The sequence below is a fragment of the Lagenorhynchus albirostris genome, chromosome 21 (genome assembly GCF_949774975.1).
Source record: "Lagenorhynchus albirostris chromosome 21, mLagAlb1.1, whole genome shotgun sequence".
Lineage (NCBI taxonomy): Eukaryota > Metazoa > Chordata > Mammalia > Artiodactyla > Delphinidae > Lagenorhynchus > Lagenorhynchus albirostris.
The window spans coordinates 16,759,755-16,781,433 of record NC_083115.1 but is presented as its reverse complement, the minus strand read 5'-3'; the positions used below and the strand labels follow the sequence as shown (position 1 = coordinate 16,781,433).

General features: G+C 35.2%; 1 protein-coding gene across 3 annotated transcripts in view; it reads left to right on the top strand.

Annotated features, from left to right (window-relative positions):
• Positions 1-18,600, top strand: part of MSR1 (macrophage scavenger receptor 1) — a 65,988-nt gene extending 47,388 nt beyond the window's left edge. For all 3 annotated transcript variants that reach the window (XM_060136301.1, XM_060136302.1, XM_060136303.1), the window contains 2 exons: positions 8,465-8,653; positions 18,467-18,600. In XM_060136301.1, the coding sequence (XP_059992284.1) occupies positions 8,465-8,653; positions 18,467-18,600 (323 nt within the window). The remainder of the gene's footprint in view (positions 1-8,464; positions 8,654-18,466) is intronic.
• The last annotated feature ends 3,079 nt before the right edge of the window (positions 18,601-21,679 follow it).

Below are 21,679 nucleotides of genomic sequence, written 5' to 3'. Positions count from 1 at the left end.
GCAGGTGTAGTTAGGCTAAGATGAGGTCATTTTGGATTCAGGTGGGCCCTAAAGCTAACAACTGGCGTTTTTATAAAAGGAGGCCACAGAGACATGGTGAAAAGCTGGAGACAGAGGCAGGGATTAGAGTGATTCGGTTACAAGCCAAAGAACACTGAGACTGGCCGGAGTCATGAGAACCTAAGACAAGGCAAGGAAGGATTTCTCCCCAGAGCCTTCAAAGAGAAAACAGCCCTGCGGACATCTTGATTTCAGACTTCTGATCTCCAGAACTGTGAGAATAAATTTCTGTTGTTTTAATTTGCTGCACAAATTGTGACCATTTAATATCGTAGCCCTAGGAAACTCACATGCCTATGCATCTGTGATCGCTCCTTTCCCTCCACGTCACTCATTCCAACACAGCACCACACCTCTCCTTTCATTTGAGGATGTTCCCTAGCTCCACCTGGGGATTTAAGAGAATTTTACTGAAGACTTATTCATAACAGGAAAATGTGAGCAGAAGAGTCTACAACTTTCAAGTTGAACCTTAGACTTTACTGTGTCGAAATTCCTGGCTAGATTAGACTCCATATTTTCCTCACTGGCCACTCTCCTTGGTCTCTCCCCTGCCATCAAAATACTTTGCATACTCGTGCTCCACTGAAATCTTCTCCCTCTGGTTTCTCCTCTTTACCCTGTTTGGGGGCTTCCAGAATACGTGTTTTCTTTGACTGCTGGAGTAAGATTCAAAATCTGTTAAATTATTTTTCCAAGAAATTCAGCCTATTTCTCCAAACATCTGATATCCAGTGTAAAAAAATAATAATAATCAGTCAATCTAAGAAAGAAATGGAAACTTTTATTCGGGCCAAATTTGAGGATTATAACTCAGCAAGAGCATCTCAGGTCTGAGAACTGTTCCGCCCATTAGAAGTCAAGGCACAGTTATATAAGTTTTTTGAGGCAGAGGGCTGTACATCAAATGATGTATTATTGACAGTTTACATAATCCAGATCTAAGGGTCATCGTGGTAAGTCATGTGATCCCGTACATGATCAAGAAGGAATGTTATCTTTGAAGGAGTTGTCTTGCTAATGCTAGGAGAATGTTGTTCTTTATGGTTGAGCAGGTATTTCTGCTGATGGGGGAGGTCTGGTCGATGGATAAGTCAGACACACAATGCACAGTAGAAGAGAGAGTGGAATCCAAAGGGCAGAGAAAATTTTTTTATGTTTAAATTTTTCTTGTCTTGCCATAAAATGAGTTTTATTTCACACCAGGGTGTTTCTTTCATAGTTAAATACCTCATTAAGCTAATTATCTTAAATTAAAAAATCAGTTCCCTTTCTAGAGGAATTTTGCCATATTGCAAGGACTTCTGGGTCAACTTGCAACCAGACTTTTTAAAAAAATGTTTGTTACATTTGAAACTCAAATATAATAATTACTATTGAGTAATAAATTTAACCCTAAATCCTAATTCCAATAAATGATACAAAAAAAAGAAAGCATGACCATGAGGTAAACAATATGATAATAATTGAAATGAAATGGCTACACTCCTCAAAAGTCATTTTACATTTTAACCTCAGTTCTTTACTTCCACTCAAGTAGCAGTGATGGACACAATGCAAAGACACCCCATAGTCCACATTCTTCCTGACTTCGCTTTTCAAATTAAAATTTCGTCTACTAGAGCTTGTTGCAAGAAAGAAAGTGGGGCACGAGAGGATGGTCACGTCCCAGGTCTCGCGTGAGTCCGTGGGACTACCACCAAGTTTGGGTTCTTGGCTTTGCACAGGAAAGAATGCAAGAGCAAGCCATAGTAAAGTAAAAGGAGTTTTATTCAGGGAGATACACACTTCATAGACAGGGTATGGGGCATCTCAGAAGGCAAGAGCCCCCAAAATATAGGTGGTTAGTTTTTATAGGGCAATTTCATAGGCTAATGAGTGGGAGGATTATTCCAACTGTTTTGGGGACGGAGCGGAGATTTCCAGGAATTGGGTCATCGCCTACTTTTTGGACTTTTATGGTTGGCCTTTTGTGGTTGGCCTCAGAACCATCATGGTGCCTGTGGGTATGTCATTTAGTATGCTGATGGATTACAATGAGTGTATAATGAGGCTCAAGGTCTAGTAGAAGTCAACTTGTCCGCCATCTTGGACCTAGTTGTTCTAACCAGTTTGTTGTGTCTTCAATGGCTATGTCATTCTTTTAAGGGTTGTGCCCTGACCCCTTCCTGTCTCAAACATAGTAGATTCATAATAGTTTTTCCTAACTTTCTAGAAAAGACTTGTATATGAAGCATTTTTATAATTTATTTTGGGCTCATAGATGGCTCCATCAGTGTCCCCATGAACATGGGACTTTAAATAAAATAGATTTCTTCTTTAAATAAAATAGATTTCAAATATAAAGAAAAGAAGGAAGAACATTTACAACAAATAGCTAATACATAGTCATGTACACACCACCCGCATTTTAGAGGTGTTGTCCTTTTACCATACGGACTACACATATTTCTCTTTTAAGAAATATCGTGTTAACTAGCACAGATGAAGCCCCATTTATACCTGCCTCCCTTGCTTTTCCAGGTTAAACTTCTGTCATGGAGTTTACATGTGTCTTTCTATTCGTGTTTTTATATATTTACTACATGTGTATGTTTGCATAAATGATAGATGGTATTATTTTCTGTGTTTTATATAAAGGACATTATACTATATCTCTCACTCTGAGCTTGTTCTTTCCCTCAATTTTATGAATTTCAGCTTAACTTGAATCATAGACCCTTTAAAACAGTAAGGACATCAGTGACTATCTGGCCACCACTTATTTTAATTAAATTAATCTTAGTTTTAAAAATAATATAATTTCAGAAAATAAGAAAAAGATTTTATATTCAATTTCTGTCCCCTGTACAAAATTACTGTCAATATGCTTGGATACTTCCTTCTAATCATTTTATATATCAATTTTTTTGGCATATTAAAATGAAACATTAATGTTAATATAGTCACTTAAATTTTATATTATCATTTTTCTCTATTTTCTGTATGATTCTTTTGACAGGAATGTTTAATGAGTCTAAAACTATCCATCTAATGTATACTATAATTAATTTAGCTATTCCTCTATTCTGAGATATTTAATATATGTTTTATATTTTATATAAAATATATATTTATATTTATATATCATATATATTTAATATATGTTTTACTTCCTCCTTTAAAAATAAGCCTTCAATAAACAAAACAATAATAACTAGTGAACTTGTTAACTTTCACTATATTTGAAGTTATTTTCTCAGGTTAGATTAGAAAACCTTTGTAAATTATCTACTCTATTATTTATTTTTTGTCTGGTATCTTATAAAAATATGAATGAGCTATTTGTGTAATAAATATTTTATATATTTTAATATTACACACAGGCTTTTAAAAATATATAGAAATTATCAGTACTCTACACTTTCCTCCAAATCTAGGGAATAAGAGTAAGATTGCCTTTAGAAAGTTAAACTGCAGTGAATCAGAGCAGAGATATGTCAAACCAGCTAACTTGATGGAATATATTAACATATATAAAGAAAAATGTGTTAAGCAAAGAGCACTGGCCAAACCCAGAGGCAAAATCTCATAGCTATGTCTCATTGTAAGTTAATAAATTAATTAAACGAATAATTCACTGATTGTGATTTGACTTCTTGTGCAGATTGCCCACAGAGAGAAAATGGCCTTGTCAAGTAGTTAAAAATATTCCCGTTTTTGAGGCAACTACCTTTCTGGTTGTAAGTTGAATTGACATTTAGTCCTGAGAGTCTGTTTAACATTAGTCTGCCACTAAGAGATAAATCCTCTAAACCTACAAATAATCAGGTTTTGGAATATGTGAGGTTTCTGATCAGACCCTGCCACCAGACCGGTCTGGTGGCTCTTCGTGGACAGCCACATAGTTTTTTCCTATAATAGACTCATGTTTAAATCAACCTCTCCTTCGCAATTTCCTTTACTGCTTCTACACATAGAAACTGTATTCTCTCTAGAGACTGGTGACATACTAAATTCTACTTCTTTCAGTGTTTGATATTTGAAGCATTTGCCAATTTAATCCACTCAGGAATAGAGACGGCGTATCAAGAAGAGGTCAAAATTCATTCATTCACACCATAAACCCTTCATCAAGTGACTTCATCAAGTGATATTTGGTCAGGTATTGAAAAGATAACGGGAAGGACCTCAGTCTGGGAGAGAAAATTACCTAGTTCACGGTGCCTTGCAGGGCAGTAGTGCTATGCGAGCCTGAGAAGGGATACCAATCCAAACTGGGGGCTGAGGGTGAAGAAATGGGAGGTGCCAGTGGTGGGGAGGGGAGGAAAGGGGGGGGATTGAGGAACGAAAGCCCCAGAAATAAAGGAGAGCAAGGCTTACTTGGGAATGTGAGTAATTATATAATTGAACTAAAGGGAGCAAGGAGAGGGGGTGGAGAGGTTTTCAAAGGGTTAAACTGGAGAAGTAAGTAGAGATTAATCATGACCTTATTTGTTCCAGGGGTCACACGGCAGGATTTTCCCTACTGAAATCCTCTATCATACTAGTCTTGTGTGTTCAATTATATCAGGGGTTGGCAAGCTTTTTCAGAAAAGGACCAGCTAGTAAATATTTTTGGTTTGCATGCCAGAAGGTCTCTGTCACACTATTCAACTCTTCTGTGTAGCCTGAAAGCAGCCCTACACAGTATGTAAACTAATGGGCATGGCTGCAGTCCACCAAAACTTTATTTACAAAATAGAAAGCAAGCTGAGATTGGCTTAAGGCCATAGTTTACTCATTACTGGTCTCCAAGAGTCTCTTCAAGGTTTATCATGTTTGGAAATAACAAAGGTCAAATACATTCACATCTGAAACCATAGGGTAGGTTTTGTCTATCTGTAAAATGTCATCCTACTTGGTTAAGATCTCCTCTTTGAGAAGGATAAGTATTAAATAGGAAAGTAGTTAAAAATTAATAAGGTGATTAATATCAAGATAATATATTCATTCTAATGCTTTCTCCACAAAATGTAAACCTCAAAATTTTCAAAACTTGTAAAAGTAAAACCTTTACATTTGTACTTCATTTTAAAGAATGAACTATTTAACCTTCAAAATAACCTCAGAAATACTTGAATCTTGAGGGCAGGATACATGCTTTATTCAAATAATTTCTGAAACCAAGGAAAATGCCTGGCACAGAGAAGTTGTGTTTAGATGCTTTAACTAAGAGCAAATATCATTTTCTCTTTTTAACAGTTGGAAAATTTGGTCCTAGAGAGATTGAATAGTTTAATAAGCTCACATAAACAGTGTCAGAGGAATAAGTAAAATCCAGATTATCTAACTCGTGGATTTTTAATTTCAGTTATATTCTACAGTCAGGGATATTAAAAGAACACCAGGCTAAACATATAGTATAATGAATATTCATAAGTACACGAAGATTATTAAAATGTCTGATGAACCGGGCTTACTGTCTTTGCTCAAAACTCACCTTCAACAAGGAAATGCCTCTCCCCTCCCCCCATTCCGGGAATGGCATGTGAATGTAACTGACCCTGTCTTTGGCCCAAGCTGTTTAGTCCATAGATGGGCATCTCGCCCAAACTAGGTCATAGGAGGACTTCCTTGGATATTTTAGAACTGTCTCTGAGAAAGAGACTGTAAAATATAAATGTAGGACTTGTTAATAGACATGTTCACTGGGGAACAAAGATGTCCAGCTTCCAATCAAAGGAAAGAATGAAGCAGCTTAACAGAGAGGCTCTTGGATAAAATTTGGAGAGAGAATCCTGAGCAGATTCAAGTGATGATTCAGCTGTTCCAGGTGACTAACTTAAACCGTGTATCTCAGATTGGGACTTGAACCCACAGTCTTTTAACTGATACCACACACCTGGTCTCAGAACTTAATGAAGCTCAGGTTCTTGATGTCTCATCACAGAAAGAATTCACTGAGAGACCAAGTTATAGGTAAGAAGTGGATTTATTTAGAGAGAAATGCACTCCACAGACAGAGTGTGGGCCATCTCAGAAGGTGAGAAAGGCACCAGGGTACAGGGTCAGTTTTTATTGGGGGGGGGGTGTAATTTCTTAGGCTAATGAGTGGGAGGAGTATTCCAGCTATTTTGGGGAAGGGGTGGGGATTTCCAGGAACTGGGCCCCACCCACTTGTTGACCTTTTATGGTCAGCCTTGGAACTGCCATGGAGCCTGTGGGTGTGTCATTTAGCATGCTGATGTATTACAGTGAGCATATACAGAACCTCAAGGTCCAGTGGAAGTCTCGTCCCCATCTCAGACCTAGTTGGTTCTAACCAGTTTATGTCATGTCCTATGGCTATGTCATTCTTTTAAAGGTTGTGTCCTCTATTTACAATAGCCAGGACATGGAACCAACCTAAATGTCCATCAACAGATGAATGCATAAAGAAGATGTGGCACATATATACAAGGGAATATTACTCAGCCATAAAAAGAAACGAAATTGAGTTATTTGTAGTGAGGTGGATGGACCTACAGTCTGTCATACAGAGTAAAGTAAGTCAGAAAGAGAAAAATACTGTATGCTAACGCATATATATGGAATCTAAAAAAAAAAATGGTTCTGAAGAACCTAGGGGCAGGACAGGAATAAAGAGGTAGGCATAGAAAATGGACTTAAGGATACGGGGTGGGAGGGCGAAGCTGGGGCAAAGTGAGAGTAGCATCCACATATATACACTACCGAATGTAAAATAGTTGGCTGATGGGAAGTGGCAGCATAGCACAGGGAGATTTATTTTTGACTTATGTAAAATAATTGGGAGTGGCACTAGTTACTATTACATGACTGTAATGTTTTAAAACTACACAATCTATTCCTGGATTATTATTTCCTATTTTTTTAGGCATTTACAGTGAATGATTGGGTCACCCAGGTATTTTACTTAGTAATTGGAAGTTTGAATACTGCAATAGCAAATTATTTTCCTTTCTAAAAATGTTTTTAATGTTTGTAACTCATGTTTATTAAGTGAGGAAGGGCTTATGCACCTGGACATTATTACATTAATTCAGTATTTAGCACTGAATTATATTTTGGATGAATCAAGAAAATAATTATAATTGTAATACTACATGTTAATGTTTGCTTTTCATGTTTCTGAGTGGCTCAGTCAGGCTTGTAGGAAATTGTTTATTTTGTTTACATATTGTTGGATTACTGTTCCAACAAAATTTGCTCAAATTAGAAAACAAAAGTTACTATTTCTTTAGTTAACTGAGTTCTGAAAACCCATACACTAAAACTCCATTTTCACATTACAGAGATATTTCTGTTGTAAGAATTGCATCTTGCTTTTTTATATTATGGTGTTCTTCAAACTCATATTTGAAAAGATATATTTAAATAGAACTGTATTTATTCATTGGCTTTTCTAATTATTAGATAATATTTTATTTAGCACTAAGTAAATTTTAAAAATTATTTTCTGTCTTTGCCTTTTTCTGTTCTTCAGCCAAATGATTTTTTAACAAATACTTACTAGAATAGTTCAGGCTGTTTAAAGAAATTTTCTAACTCTAAGTGAAATTTTTTGTGATACTATTTACACACTTTATCTGTTCTTAGGTTCAAAATGTGTATGTTGGTTTTAAAAATGAGAAAGAGACATTTCATATTTATGTAAATCACTGCACATGATCAAAGTTTTATAAAAGTTTACTGTATATATGGCAATTTTGATTACGTAGGCATTGCAGAACAAAGTTACTTTGTTGTAAACATGGTATATTTCTGGTATATACATGGTATATTTCATGGTATATTTAGCGATTTCTCAAAATAAATGAAACTTGTCTGATTTCTATCTCATTAATCCTTTTTCAAAACAAGAAAAACACTTTGGGACAAAATCCAGGGGGCTTATATCAAGGAATATCTTTGCTATTTCTGAATTGATTTTGTCATTATAGTTACCTTGTTTTTCTTGGTAAAGAACAGGCCGTTTGGTCTATTTTTATGTTTATGATATTATAAAATATCTTCTCCTCAACCTCCTGTATCACGGAAAGTCACTGGATGTATGTTCCAGTTTGTGTGTTAGTGCGTCAAGAAAGCAATCACTTTGTTAAAATTTTTAAAAATAGTATGAAAAATCTCTATAACATTCACAGACTTGTAGCTATAAAATTTTAAAGTCACTGGAACAAAATCATTGCAGTGTTTTCATAGATGTAACTTATAAAAAAGCAAGAGTAGATTTACTCTTCAGATCTGACCAATATGTACAATGTTTGCAATTAAACTCTTTACCAATAGGTGGTGCTAGAAAGTTTAATATTTATTCCAATAATTGAACTTGCTGGAAAAATGTGCTCAAATGCTTTTTTTTTTTTAAAGCATAAAGCAATATGTACATATATGTAAAATTAAGCCCTGCTTGTTTCTGTGACAGCACCGTCTAAGACAGTTCGACTGGTTGGTGGTAGCGGCCCTCACGAAGGCAGAGTGGAAATTTTCCATGATGGCCAGTGGGGTACAGTTTGTGACGACCGCTGGGAATTGCGTGGAGGACAGGTCATCTGTAGGAGTTTGGGATACCAAGGTGCTCGAAATGTGCATAAGGGAGCTTATTTTGGACAAGGTAATTTTTTTTTTTTAATGAAATGTAGGCATTCTCCAGTACATACAATCAAGTAGAGACAGGAACATGTAGAATAGGAAGCAGGATTCTTTTTTTAAGGCCTTTCCTAGAAAGTAGAAATGAAAAGATAGAGATTAAAAAAAAAGATGCTCTCAGACAACATTTAATGTCTAAATTTCGTTTAGACTCAATCAGTTAGTTGGACAATAGAGGAAAATATGGAAAATTCCTGGTAAAGCAGATGAACAGGAACCAGTGAATTATATAGACAAGGCATGACTTCCTGGGAAGCTCATTTACATATCTGGGTCTTGCGGGCAGCTGGGCAAGTCCACGTGCTCCCCCATTCTCTCTTCTGTGGAACTGGAGGGTGGGTGGTGGGTACCAGCTTCTGTATTTACTTCCCAAAGCTTAGTCCATGATGGAGCACCTCTATTCTGAAAGGACAGTGAAAAACCATGAAAGAGAAAGAGGCGATTTTACGGGTTCTCTATGCCTACTAATGTGACTTCTCCTTTAAGGAACTTGATGAGAAATAAGGGAAGAGAAAGGTTACTTTCCCCTCTATTTGAGGTCGAATTGAATAATGTTTTTGCTGCATGTATATCTGCATATTTTCATCTGGATGACTCAGTAACTTGTTCTGTGAATGTATTGAAAGAGCTAGGAAGAAAATTTGCTGGGGACAAAATGTTTGAATGTTTACCCATGATATTTTTATTACCTCATTTTTTTTCTAAATTGGCACCTAATAATAGGTTTTATGTATAATTAAACATATATAAGTGCTTCAATTCTGAAGGACAGATTAGAAAAAATAGCCACATATAGGTAAACTAGAATTTTATAGTCAATATTTCCTCTTTATTTATTCTACTGTCCATGTGATAGATAATTGGTATCTCTGAAGTTCATGTTGACCAAGGAAAAAAAAAAATTTGACCATCTTGATTTTGTGTTATTCTCCTAGATAGATATGGGCAATAGGAAATTGTATGCAAAATAATAGAGATAAAACAGCAGTATTCCCAGATAATCTTGTGTATGATGATAAAATAGTGGAGTATGTCAAATTATCAGATCAAAAGACTAAACAAGATAAAATAGACTTCTTAAATTCATAAAATAGATTGTTAAGTACTATTATGCTACAGTTTATTGAGTAATAACTATGTGTCAGGCATTGTGCTAAACACGTAAATAGTATTAATAATAAGATAAGATAATAATAAGATCACAATTATATCCTTTATTCCTTTACAAAAAGAATTCATTTTATCGAATTTAAGAGGTGAATTTTAGCAGGGATCCAGGTTCTAAAGTCTTTAGAGACCAGAAACTTGATTTAATTTCATAAAGAGGCTAAGCACAAGATGGAAGAGAGTGATGATGTTGCAAGTTTCTGCACCAGGTTCAAGCCTCCGGCTGTCAGTTTTTGATTTGTGCCTTAGAGTTTTGAATAGAAGAAACAAAGGAAATAGAAAATATCCATAATTTGCCATCATCCAACAGATCTTTGGAATTTCCAAATTTTCCATTTCTACTACACTTTCAGAACTTCTTCCCCATCTTGAAAAGTGTCAGACCAAAATCATCTTTGCACCTGTAAAATTTACCTCCTAAATGAATTGTTTTAAACAGCAATTTTCCCCACAGAAGGGGAAAAGAAAAAAATCCCTAACTCTTAGTCACTAGAAAATCAAATGAATCAGTGAATTGTTTAGGAAGACTAAACTGCCAATCTGGGTTTCTACAATGTTCTGTGAGGAAAAAATCCATTTCTATGGTAACTAAGATCCATAGCATGAAAGCCCATTTATTTAAAATACATAATTGTATAAAACATTTCAAATACAATCTGTGGTGGGAAAGTGAATAAGACGTTATACGCCAGCTCTGTTCTTTTTACGAATATGAAGCCTTGCCATAGATTTCAAAGCTGTTCTTCAATTGAGGTTCTAAACCTAGATGGTAAACATACAATTGGAGACTATTATCTTAAGATTCCATTAACTTGCAGGCCTAGTCTCACAAGTAAAATATTCTTTTCCCCACAGCTTTTATTCATTCTTGCTTATACCTCTAGGGATTTCTAGTCTAAAGCACTGGTAAGAAAGGAATAAAACACATATTCTGAAGTACTGGCCAAAAAGAAGAAAGTTCATTATTTATATAAGAAACAATAGAGTTTAGTCTCCTGTGAAATGAGTCGTTTGGCTATATGGAGACGATTCTCTCCAGTTTTCTTCAGGTAACTGACTATTTCTCTAAGCTGAGCATCCATTTTCAGTGAGGCTTTGTATTCATGGTAGCTGGTGACCCTATACATTAAACTAGAGTTTTATTATAATAAAACAATGAGATTTATCAGAATCTTGTTTTTCCTCTCACATTCTCAAATACCTACCAAACTGAACTGGAAAGACTAAAAGTTTTATAATATAAACTAAGGAGATAGGAGTTGAAACCTTAGCTCTGATACATCTCAGACTTTCAGTTTCCTTTCCAATAAAATGAGAATAATAATAACAACCCAGCAGATTTATTTTAATCTGAAATGAGCTGCATATAGAAAGTGCCCATTACGAAGCCGGACTCATAGCATTGCTCAAGAGTGACAGAGATCACTGGTAGCAGCACTGCCAACTGTATAATTACAAGTTTATTTGCAATCCTTGTTGAATGGTAGAAAAGTCAGATCCATGTTATACTGTAGAGTGATATTCACGATGTTCCAAGGGTGGTAAAGTTGAATGTGGTTTTTCCCACAGTACAGAGGTGTGATTTAAGAAGCATTCTATGTAAGCTTCTCTTCTAATCTTCCCACTCTGCTCCACACACATCCAGCTCTGTTTCAGCTCTCTGCATATTCAATCCCCCAAAATTGAAGAATGATGATGAGAATTTTAAAATAATAAAGCAAGATGAGCTGGGAGAAAGAATAGAACTGAGGTGATTTGTTCTGGAGAAAAAGAATCTAAAAAATAAATTTCATGATCTACTTCATTGTACATTGTATTTTAAGAAACAGGCTTGCATCGTAAACTGATGTTGGATTAGTCATGGTAAACCACCTTTTCATGTAAAGCTGTTTCAACGCCTCCTTTTTCCACTCCTCCACCTTAAATTTGCAGTTTTACTCAGGAGGAAAAGAAAAAGTAATTTTGAATGCAGAACAGAGACTGGAAAGGAAACTTAGAAATGTGAGTGGAGGGGTAGAGAGAGGAGGAGGAATGCACTAGAGTTTTAATTATGTGTCATTCTTATAGGAAAGTAAGAAGAATCAGATTAATACTATATTTTGCATTATTATCAAAATTGAAACAAGAAGATAAAAGTTTAAGTTTATCTCCTTTGTATCTCTCCTCCCATTAAGGAAAGAATACAGTTTTCTGGACACAGTTTCCCCCTCTCCTTTTTTTTTCTTTCTTCTTTCTTCTCATTTTAAAATAGCAAACCTGGCTTACCAGAGATAATCCTTATTAGCTTTAAGAACAATGAGTTTTGCAGTTACAAAGAAAATGATTTATAGGAACAAAGCTTAAAGCACACTCCTTTAAATGGGTTCTTTCATCTGGTTGCACCATTTGCATAAAGTGGAATGTTCTTTCTTTTTCCTGTGTAGACAAAATGGTTAAATTAAGGAAGCACTGAGAAGCTTCTGGTGCTTGCCATTGCACGGGGCAGGGAAGGGGGAGGGAGGCTCTTCTCTCCCTATGCAAGCTTTCCAATCTCTCATCCTGGTGGTCTCCCTGTAGCAAACTTGGATGAGCTTTGTCAGAGGACAGTGGTAGTCCGGGAGTTTGTTCCAGGCATATCTGAGCCTGTCAGCTGATACAGGAAGTAAGAGCTCGATCTGGAGCAGCTATCTTATCTTCTCCTAAATTTAAAGGAGTTGGTGCTGAAGCTCTGAACTTAAAAGCAGAAACAAAAGAAAATTCTAAACATAAATGCTATCTTTTATTCATTACCCCCTTCACATTCCATAATCAATTTTCTGAGTGGAATTTTAAAAAAATTACAAGAATAAACTGAAGGAGATCAAGAATATAACTCTGCATCTCTGAACTATCCATTAGTGATTGGAAGTAAAAACAATCTCAAAGATGAATAAAATGTATCAATAGGTCAGAACTCTAATTCTTATGTACTGCTCCCTGCGCACTGAAAGTTTTGAAACGTAAATGTTTAGATGTTGGGTATTATGGAACCTGATATAGAGCCATTATAATAGGGTTCTTAACATGTCTGTTCTGTTACTTACAGTAACAAAGGCAATAAATACTAAGTATGGAATAATACTGTTTATCAGGTGTTTACTACATGATCTCATTCAGTGCTTACAGTGCCTGGGAGAAATAGATATTACAGCCCCACTTTTCATGTAAAATTAAGTAAAGCTGACAGAACTGTCACAAAACATGCCCCATTTACATAGCTATTGTGGCAGTCGTGGGGAGAGCACTCAACATCCATCCCTCACCCTGTCTCTTCACTAGGCAGACTGTCCTAAGTTCTTTAACCTTAAAAACTTCATTTCTAAAGAGTTTGCTTCTTCAGAATCTTAGGATCACAGAATTTTAAAGGGAGATGAAATCTTAGAGCTCTTTCGACCCCCCACCTCTCTATTCTGCATATATAATAAAACAGGGAAAATGAGTGGCTTCTCCAGAACCACAAAACTAGAATCCAGAACTATAGTATAAGTTTACCCATTCTCTATTCTGATTCCCATTTCATTTTTTTTTTCTTTTTTTTGCGGTACGTGGGCCTCTCACTGTTGTGGCCTCTCCTGTTGCGGAGCACAGGCTCCGGACGCGCAGGCTCAGCGGCCATGGCTCACGGGCCCAGCCGCTCCTCGGCATGTGGGATCTTCCCGGACCGGGGCATGAACCCGTGTCCCCTGCATCGGCAGGCAGACTCTCAACCACTGCGCCACCAGGGAAGCCCCCCCATTTCATTTTTAACATTGATCCAAAAACAAAAACCCAGAATGCTTTTCTCAAAGAAGAAACTGTTGACAAAGCACTTCCCAACTAGAAGTCTTAAAGTGATATAAATGCATGTCACCCAGGCTGACTGGATGTAATTAAAATTCATTCAGAGACTTTAACCATTAGTGATTTTTGCTTCCCCACTTATCCATTCAGGAGCTAATCTCAAATCTCATCGTGTCACTGTATATCTGGCTGATGTTTGAAATATGATTACTTTTTTAAATAAAAGCAGTGTTACCGAAGATTAAGGAAACTCAAATCCCTCAAAGAAATATCAATATTTGTCTTTTTAAAAGAGAGATTAAGAGGAAATGGTATCAGCTGTCAAGCATACTCTTAAGCATCACAAACCAAGCTCATAAAATTCCAGAAGCCATGGACAACACGGTTATTGTTGTCTGCTTTTGGAAACACAAAATTGGTCAATCTGTCTTCCTTATGCAGCCTTCAAATTGTAAAGGGAATTGTAGATATGTAGATGGTTAGGTAGATAGATAAATAGATGATAAACAGGACTAGAGAATAAAAACATTTCTAAAATATATACATCGATTTTGCATAGGTTTCCACTAGTAGAAACGATAACTCAGAGGCAAAAACTAACAATGACAGCAGCAAGAAAAAATATCCTTGAGTAACAGTTATTACCTAAAGAAATAAAAACAGATCTCTTTTTTAATCTTTGAGGTGCACATGAAGATTAAATTTTAGGCATTTTATGCTGCCTTGGCATTAATTTTTAATGCAGAAAACAATTTGGAAGGAGATGGGACATGAGTATTAAATAATTTTTTCCTTAGGCTTGATAGTCCCAAATATATTAATATAAAAATAAAACAGCATATCCTTGAAAATTATTTTTATAACTATCTGGGCTTCTTTGTAGTCAATGAATAGCTCTAAGTTTTAAATGTCATCATGTTCTGTTGCTTGGCTCTATTCTCTCTGTTGTTTTGAGAAAGTCATGCATCCTTTCTGAGTCTCAGTTTATTTACCTGTGAAATGGAAATAATTGCCAATATTTTACAAAGTTATTAGAAGTAAATTTTTAAAATTATATGTGAAAAGACCTAGCATGTTCACTGTGTCTGAATCTTTTCCACATAGCATAAGACCAGAGTTACTGAATAATACAATATGTTTATCACATCCATATGTTCTTGGTGAGAAAAGCACTGAAATATGAGTTAGGGGTTCTAAATACAAGAATCAGCTTTGCCACTAATTACACATGTGACCTCAGTTGCTGCATTTACCTAAAACAGAAGCCTTCACTAGAAGGTCAGTCCAAGAGAGAATGGATTCTGATTTTTGTTCAGTCACATAGGCACTCAAAAGAGATTTGTTAAATGACCAAATCTAATAATGCAGGGGATTGCAGTAAATCTTTGATTAAAGGCACTGACATTAGGCAGACCCATGGTGGGAATACTGGCTCCATTAGGCATTAGCTATGTGACCTTGGGTGGAGTTACTTTTTCTCTCTGATTTTCACTTTCCTCAACAGTAAAACGACATTATAATAGCATTTATTAACTTTTTAAGGTTGCTTGAGAATTCAGTGAGATAACAACTCAAAAGTACTTTGAATATTTTCTGCCCAGTAAATTCTTTAAAAAGTGGGCTTAAATGTTCATTGTTATTACTACAGCTTTGGTATTCTAATATTCATGGTTTCCTCTACTATGGTTTCTAAAAACTTGTGCTCACATGTCAGCACATTGACTGAATAATATCTATCTTGTGCTTCCCCTATGGGGATGCCCTCTGGATACTTCAGACATTGAGAGGATTGTCACCCTTAATTCTCTTTTCCTGGATTGTAAAAATTCCGCACTGCTGAGACATAAATCTGGTGACTAGATCTACAAAATGTAGAGTGAAAGCATCACTGTCCCCTGGGTACAGAAACCATGAAACCATACTGTTCTCATGCTCCCAAACACAACAGAACCATGGCTTTCACCAAAAGTTTTATTTATGTTTATTTATACAATTTATAAATGTTCATAAATGCAATAAATATAATACATAAATGTCCCACTGTTTTGGTTCCTTTACATGTTAAAATGGAAGTAGTTTTATTATTTGTGCAATTGTTATTGTTTGCCTATGTTTTTTGATGAAGGTTTTACTTTTTTATTTATTTATTTAGTTGTGTTGGGTCTTCATTGCTGTGCGTAGGCTTTCTCTAGTTGTGGTGAGTAGGGACTGCTCTTCATTGTGGTACACAGGCTTCTCACTGCGGTGGCTTCTCTTGTTGTGGAGCACAGGCTCTAGGCATGCAGGCTAAAGTAGTTGTGGCACATGGGCTCAGTAGTTGTGATTCGTGGGCTCTAGAGTGCAGAGTCAGTAGGTGTGGCACACAGGCTTAGTTGCTCTGCAGCATGTGGGATTTTCCCGGACCAGGGCTCAAACCCATGTCTCCTGCATTGGCAGGTGGATTCTTAACCATGGAGCCACCAGGGAAGTCCTTGCCTATGTTTTTTGAATAGCCCTTTGGAGCAACTTCCAAAAAGTTCAGATAGACTTTATATATTTAAAATAAACACACATTCACAAACATGCTCATACATACAAACACAAACAGAAAAGGGACCATGATATGCCTAGTAAGAGCAATTTGGAAACCAAAAAGTATTCCTGGCAAGGTTTCTGACTTTGAGATCATATTCTCCTAATCTTTTCCTTTTTATCTGCCTTAAAATTTCAAGTTGAAAAGTCTTAATACTCTTATAAAAACATTTCAGAAAACACTTGAGCTGTCCAAGTTACTACTCTTATAATTGGTCAGCCCAGGAAAACCTTTGCTTGTCTAATAGAAACATTGTTTGGATTCTATTGATTTAATTACTATTATATGAAATGAAAACTACAATATTTCCAGTTACCTTGATAATGTAAACCTAAATATAACTTGTCTTGTATTTGGATATTTCTGGTGAAGGTACAAATTATTCAAAAACTAAGTGAATGAACCTATTTATTTTCTATGTGGAAATCAAAATTTCCTAGTTCTAAGGGTAAATAAAAACATGTCTTCACAGAAAATATCTATATAAACATCCTATTAACTGTTCTTTTAGATTATAGATTTTTTCTTCTTCAATCCAGCTTCCGCATTTCTGCCAAACATACAATTCTAAAATATAGTTTGATGATATTTCTTTTGGTGACTCACAACATAAAATTCAAAAATGTTTATAGCATGGTCCCAGCTCTCTATCCAACCTTCCCAAAGAGTCCTCCTCCCCTCATTAATATACTTTGTGTTTTAGATACCAGGAGACCATTAACTGTTCTAATACATCAAGCATTTTCATGCTGCCCCCACTATATGGAATGACTTCTTTTCCATACGCAGAAAACCTCCATTTTTTAGGGTTCAGTCAAATGTTATCCACATTGTGATTACAAAATTTCCAATATCTTGGAAATTTATTCATATATTATAGGCACATACTGCTATACAATTATGCACATTATTAACCATGCACATGTTGTTAATTTTTATTTCTTGAACTGACATAATATTTGAAAAATCAGTTAAGAGTAATGTAATTATATGTGCCATTATTTATGCCTCTGTGAAATACAAGTGTTCATTTAACTTTTAGAACTACACAAAGGTATGTTTCTAAGTCTTGAAGACATTTCCGAATATGCTTTATATAGCTCTTGTGACTGAAAGAGAACCTTTTAACATATTGATTCAAATGGAAAAAATGCATTGTTGATTATGCTTACAGTATTAAGATATTTACTTACCATCCACCAGTTTTGCAAAGGTGTTTATTGAAATTTTGCTGCTAAATCATCAGTTTCTTGACAACATGAAATGTTCTTGAAAATTCATTAGGAGGTTTGCAATATTATATGTTTAACAAAACCCAATGAAATCATTCATTTAGAAGTTTTTCAAAGGTTCTGCTCCCAAATGTCTTAAGTATAAAAGAACAAACTTTTATAGTGATACACTTAAAAAATCTTTAGAGAATATCAGAAAAACATTTCCAAACATTCATTTTAAAGTTATCTTTTCCTGCCATGAATTCTTTTCAGAAAAACAGTTGTTTTCTTATTCATTGATAAAATAATGTCCTTATCTTGAAAGTGGTGGTTACGTTCATTTAGTTAATTGTCTTCTAGGTAGCCTATGCTGACAGGTCATTTTTCCTTCTAATGTGTCTGAGGAAGAATTCAGACAAAAAGAATAAGTGTTAGCTGTGCCATTTTCTTGTTGTTTGCTTGTGTTTGCACTTAATAATCTATGGTGTTCTTGCAGGATATTTTATAAGCCCTTTTCTGATCATATTACTCTTGGTTTAATTAAAAATAGATAACATGTCTGGTAAACCAGACACATGCAAACTGAAATACACTGGAACCTAAGAAAAGAACTCCAGGATTGCTTATGTTCTAGATATGCCTTGTACAGATACATATAGATCATTAAATCATTGTATGTATCCATTATTATTAAAGTTTATTTCCTTCCTTATTTTTAAAAATAAAACTATTAAATCATTAGAGGAAACCAATAGTTCTTCAATCTACGATTTCATAGAACTCTGTATGCACCTTTGTTACACCTCTTATTACTTAGTATTTTAGTTGGTTACACAGTGACAGAAACTAAAATTTTCTGGGGCAGGGGGTTAATTTTTGAATCTTAATACAGAGCACAGAACTTGTATATGGATAATGATCAACACATTTTTTTTTGTTAAATTGGTGAATAAATTAATGGCTCTTTCCCACTCAAACATAACCACTAAACTATACTTATTAATACAGTTGTATCTGATTTTTGCAGGTACTGGTCCAATATGGCTGAATGAAGTATTTTGTTTTGGGAGAGAATCATCTATTGAAGAGTGTAAAATTAGACAATGGGGTGTGAGAGTCTGTTCACATGCTGAAGATGCCGGGGTCACTTGCAATACATAATGCACCATATTTTCATTCACATTTATGAAATTGCTGCAAAATGATTTTTATTACTTTGCTTCATTAAAATCAGCTTAATGAATATTTAAGAGATTAAGAATTTTGTCCACGGAAAAGGAATATTTAAAAATCAGTGGATAAACATATAAAATACCTTCATAATTACTATATGTCTATATCTGAACCATTCTAACTTCTCTAAGTTTTCAAATGGAATTTTCTAATATAATGACTTATGTATTGAATATATTGAAGTTTAAAACTTCTAGATTACAAATGCCAGTGATAATGGAAACATCCCAATCACTGGCTACAATTTATATCTTCACAAGATTACAATTTTTGTCTCCTTTGTAATCTATTTAGTTCATTTTAATGTAATTACTTTCTGAATAATGAGAGGGTTGGAAAGTTTTCTTTTGTGCCAAGGTGGCAAAATCTCCAATCCATACACATTTCTAAAGGAAGAATCTTATCCAGCTCTCAAGATCTCTGTGCAGTAACTTAGCTGTTAGATAGCAATGTTCATGATATGTTTTGGCCATGATGAAAAACTCATCATGTTTTACATGCTCATATATTGAGATGGTCATTAATAACGTGGCTAATAGCATGGTCATTAACAATAACATGTTTATTTGACATGGTCATGTATTGACAGTTTTTTTTTTTTAACTGCACTATAAAGTTAGTTGAAAGCAGGACATATGAGAAAAGGCACAGGCCCACCATTGCTATATGTGTCCAGCTAATTAGTGGATCAAAAATGTCATTTTCAGCATGGAGCTCAGTTTGCTATGCATTTTAAATTAATATGAGTAATTACTTTGTTACAACTTAGGACACTGTGTTTAAACAGTAAATATATTTACTTATTCCATTTTAACTAACAGCATGCAATGCCTTGAGTGCAGAAGGAGGTTTCAACAACCCTCCTCTCTAGTCTTTCATGAAGTGAGTCAATATTTACAACCAGAGAGAGAGAGGCATCTTTAACCCTAAAGGGTTGATGACCCTGAGCATGCCAAAATAGTGCCAAGTTCACCCTGGAACCCGGTGATTGTGCCCTGCTGTCTAGGTTTACAGGCAGAAAGATCAGTGATTGCTATTGAAATTCAACTAAATCTAATCTAAGCCCTGAAAAATATAATTTTCAAGTTTCCTAAGCCCAACTCAGAGAAACTCGTGATTAGAAAATAGTACTAGTACAGAATGGCTCTACTGTTCTTTCTTTAATGGTGATGAGCAAAAGCATGGGCTTAAGCATTTTTTCATACCCTGAAATCTCAGCTCAAGATAGTAACCAGATTATAGACTCCCTGCCCTCTCACTTGCAAAGGCAAAATTGTTACCTTGGAATTGGGACTATTGGAAATGGTCTGCTGAAAATGCATTTATTGTGGTACATTCTTCTACTTGTTGAACGTAGGTGATTTTCTCCAGTGGTGTATTTTTGTGATTAAGTGTTGAAGGAGTGCCTCAGCACAGAGCCAATCTGCAAATGCTGGGAGAGGTGGGTTTTGTTGTTATTGTTGTTGTTTTTGTTTGGGTATGTTTGGTTTTTTTTGTAGGGTTCTGTTTGTTTGTTGTTTTAGCTCCTAACATTCAAAAACACTAGCTGAACACAAGCTAAAGAACAGAGTCTTCAGTGACTACCCACAACAAGGAACATAGTCTTTGCAAAATTGTTCAGGGAAGTAACTTTACAAATAGACTCTACAGCCTTCAGCAAACAAATAAACAAACAGAAAAATCCCCAGCAAATCTTTGGGAAGGGGGAGAATCTGCTTTTCACAATTACTGCATTATAATATTCTTATGTCCAGTGTCCAACAACAGCAGTTAAGAAAAAAATCACAAGGCATATAAAGAAACAGGGAAGTATGACCCATTGAAAGGAACAATATAACTTGACAGGAAAAGTCACTGAGGAAGTTTAGGTGTTGGGCTTACTTGACAAAGTCTTTAAAACAACTGCTAAAGTATGCTAAAAAAAAAAAAACAATTAAAGGAAACTGAAAACAGTGTACTAACAAAATCAGAATATCAGTAAAGAGAAATTGTTTTATGAAGCCAAAGTGAAATTCTGGATCTGAAAATTACAATTACAAAAATGAAAACTTCACGTGAGGGATTTAACAGTACATTTAAAAAAAAAAGAAGAATTAGCTAATTTGAAGATTGGACAATTGAAGTTATTGAGTCTGAGGATGAAGAAAACATGAAGAAAAGTAAAGTAAGGTACCTGTAGGTTGCCCAAATATGCATTATAGGAGTCCCAGAAATAGCAGAGAATGAGAGAGAGAGAAAGGAGAAGAAGAGAAGGAGAAGGAGGAGAAAAGGAAGGGAGGGAGGGAGGGAGGAAGGAAGGAAGGAAGGAAAGGTGGGAGGGAGGGAGGAAGGAGAATATCTGAAGAAATAACGTGCAAAACTTCTCAAATTTGATGGAAGATCCAAATATATATATCCAAGAAATTCAACAATATCCAAGTAGGATAGATTCAAAGTACCCACAGCAAGATATATCATAATAGACTGTTGAAAGATAGAGAATCCTGAAAGCAGCAAGAGAGTAGCAACTTGTCATGTACAAGGGATCCTCAATAAGATTAACAGCCAATTTCTCATTAGAAACCATGAGGCCAGAAGACAAGGTTTAAAGTGTTGAAAGGAAAAACCCATTAACCAAGAATTCTGTATCTGGCAAAACTGTCTTCAGAAATGAAGGAGAAAGTAAGACATTCCCACATAAACAAAAACTAAGGTAGTTTCTTACTACTGGACCTGCCCTATAAGAAAAACTAAAGAGGTGTCCTTCAGGTTGAAATGAAAGAACACTAGAAATTAACTCAAAGTCATAAGAAATAAAGCAGCAGGAGTAGGAAAGTAGCTCTTTTTTTTTTTTTTTTCCTAACCAGGAGATGCTCTACTAATCACTGATAATTGTGCTAGGAACTTTGAATTTCTTATACTAAACAAGTATTAGTTATATAACCAGACTTTTTAAAATTGAAAACTAATAATTTTAGAAATTATCTTGTGCATTATTTTCCCTTTTTTCAGATAGAACAATTGCAGC